The 1,420-nt window shown below is 38.7% G+C and overlaps 1 protein-coding gene across 1 annotated transcript in view; it reads left to right on the forward strand.

Moving 5' to 3' along the window:
• Nucleotides 1–86: 86 nt before the first annotated feature.
• LOC103385785 (sodium- and chloride-dependent GABA transporter 2-like) overlaps nucleotides 87–1,420 on the forward strand; it is a 7,824-nt gene continuing 6,490 nt past the window's right edge. Inside the window, exon 1 of the mRNA XM_025060042.1 lies at nucleotides 87–782. Coding sequence (XP_024915810.1) covers nucleotides 605–782 — 178 coding nt within the window. The 5' untranslated portion in view covers nucleotides 87–604. The remainder of the gene's footprint in view (nucleotides 783–1,420) is intronic.

Consider the following 1,420-nt stretch of genomic DNA (forward strand, 5'->3'; position numbering starts at 1 on the left):
AAGCTACTGCAGCCACACACCGGAGTTAGACACACAGCGTTGACCGGTTGACCAGAACAGGCTCTCACTTGTGTAAGAGTAAAAAATTATGCAACGTGCCCTCTAGTGGCAAGTCAGGTTACAGGTCTATTTTGAAGGATCAATTTTTGAACGTAGGGATTCCACAGTAGGAAGTTTGTAGGGTTGTAGGGATGTTTATGGAATATTTTTAATGAAGAAAAAAACCCACACATATTTTAGAAGTTAATTTTATCTTCAAATTATATGAATCAAAATACTTATGTAGTACACATGCTGTACTTCTGCCAACTTTTTGTCATCACCCTGGGATAAATCAGTACATGTACTTTACCACATGTTGCCACACCTTAAAAAGTTTAAAAAAAAAAAAAGAAAAAGAAAAAGAAACCCGGCCCCCGTTTCGTAAACTCTCAAATATTTTTTTTTTCTGCTGCTCATTATTACTTAATATATCTCTGTGTCCACGTTGCCATATCACATTTGGGATATTTAGGGGTCCCCCTAGTGGCTTTTGTTACAACTTGCAGCCATATATCAAGTCTCGCTGCCAGTGTTGCCCTGGTGTGACTTCTCTCTCCGCAGCATGGAAGACACAAAGCTCAGGATGGGCTGCAGCCCTGCACAGTCCGGCGGCTCCAAAAGTGCCCGGGAGCGGGGCAAGTGGGGCAGTAAAAAGGAGTTCATCTTGTCTGTGGTGGGTGCTGTGATTGGACTCGGAAACGTCTGGAGGTTTCCTTATCTGTGTTACAAGAACGGCGGCGGTGAGTAAACATCGACTCAAACGTGTGGAAAGACGTTCAACAACTCAATAGATTCGATCACTATTCTGACGTCATACGCCTGAAAATGTAGTTTTAGTTTTAATTGTGTCGTTATTGGTGTGAAAAAAGGACATATTAATGCTGTCAATGCTGTCGTTATTGGTGTGAAAAAAGGACATTAATGCTGTCAATGCAATAAACAACAAAGTAATTTTAAAAATAACTTAAAAAAAGAAAAAAAAGAAGTCATTTTCAGCAGTCCCTTCATTTGAATGTTGTATAAACTGTTCATGTATTTGTCCATCACCTCGTTTGCCCTGTCGGGTTCTCATGTGATGGTGAATGATATGACAGGTCATGAAAGGCTGCAAAAATAATTCACTCACTGTGTTTGTATTAACATCTGAGTCACATTCTTCACTTAATCCCATAAAATGTTCGATATAGAGTAGGGGTCGACGACCCGCTGCTCTGTCGCGGCTCCCTGTGACTCTGGAAAATAAATAATGAGTATTACAGTATTTATAATTTTTCTAAAAGTATTTTCTAAATTTAAAAACTTTTTTAATTTTTTTAATTTTTAAATTTAATTTTTGAGAAATAAGACCGAGGGATGTCCAATCATATCAGCCGACAGA

The sequence above is a fragment of the Cynoglossus semilaevis genome, chromosome 11 (assembly GCF_000523025.1).
Source record: "Cynoglossus semilaevis isolate Cse_v1.0 chromosome 11, Cse_v1.0, whole genome shotgun sequence".
Classification (NCBI taxonomy): Eukaryota; Metazoa; Chordata; class Actinopteri; order Pleuronectiformes; family Cynoglossidae; genus Cynoglossus; species Cynoglossus semilaevis.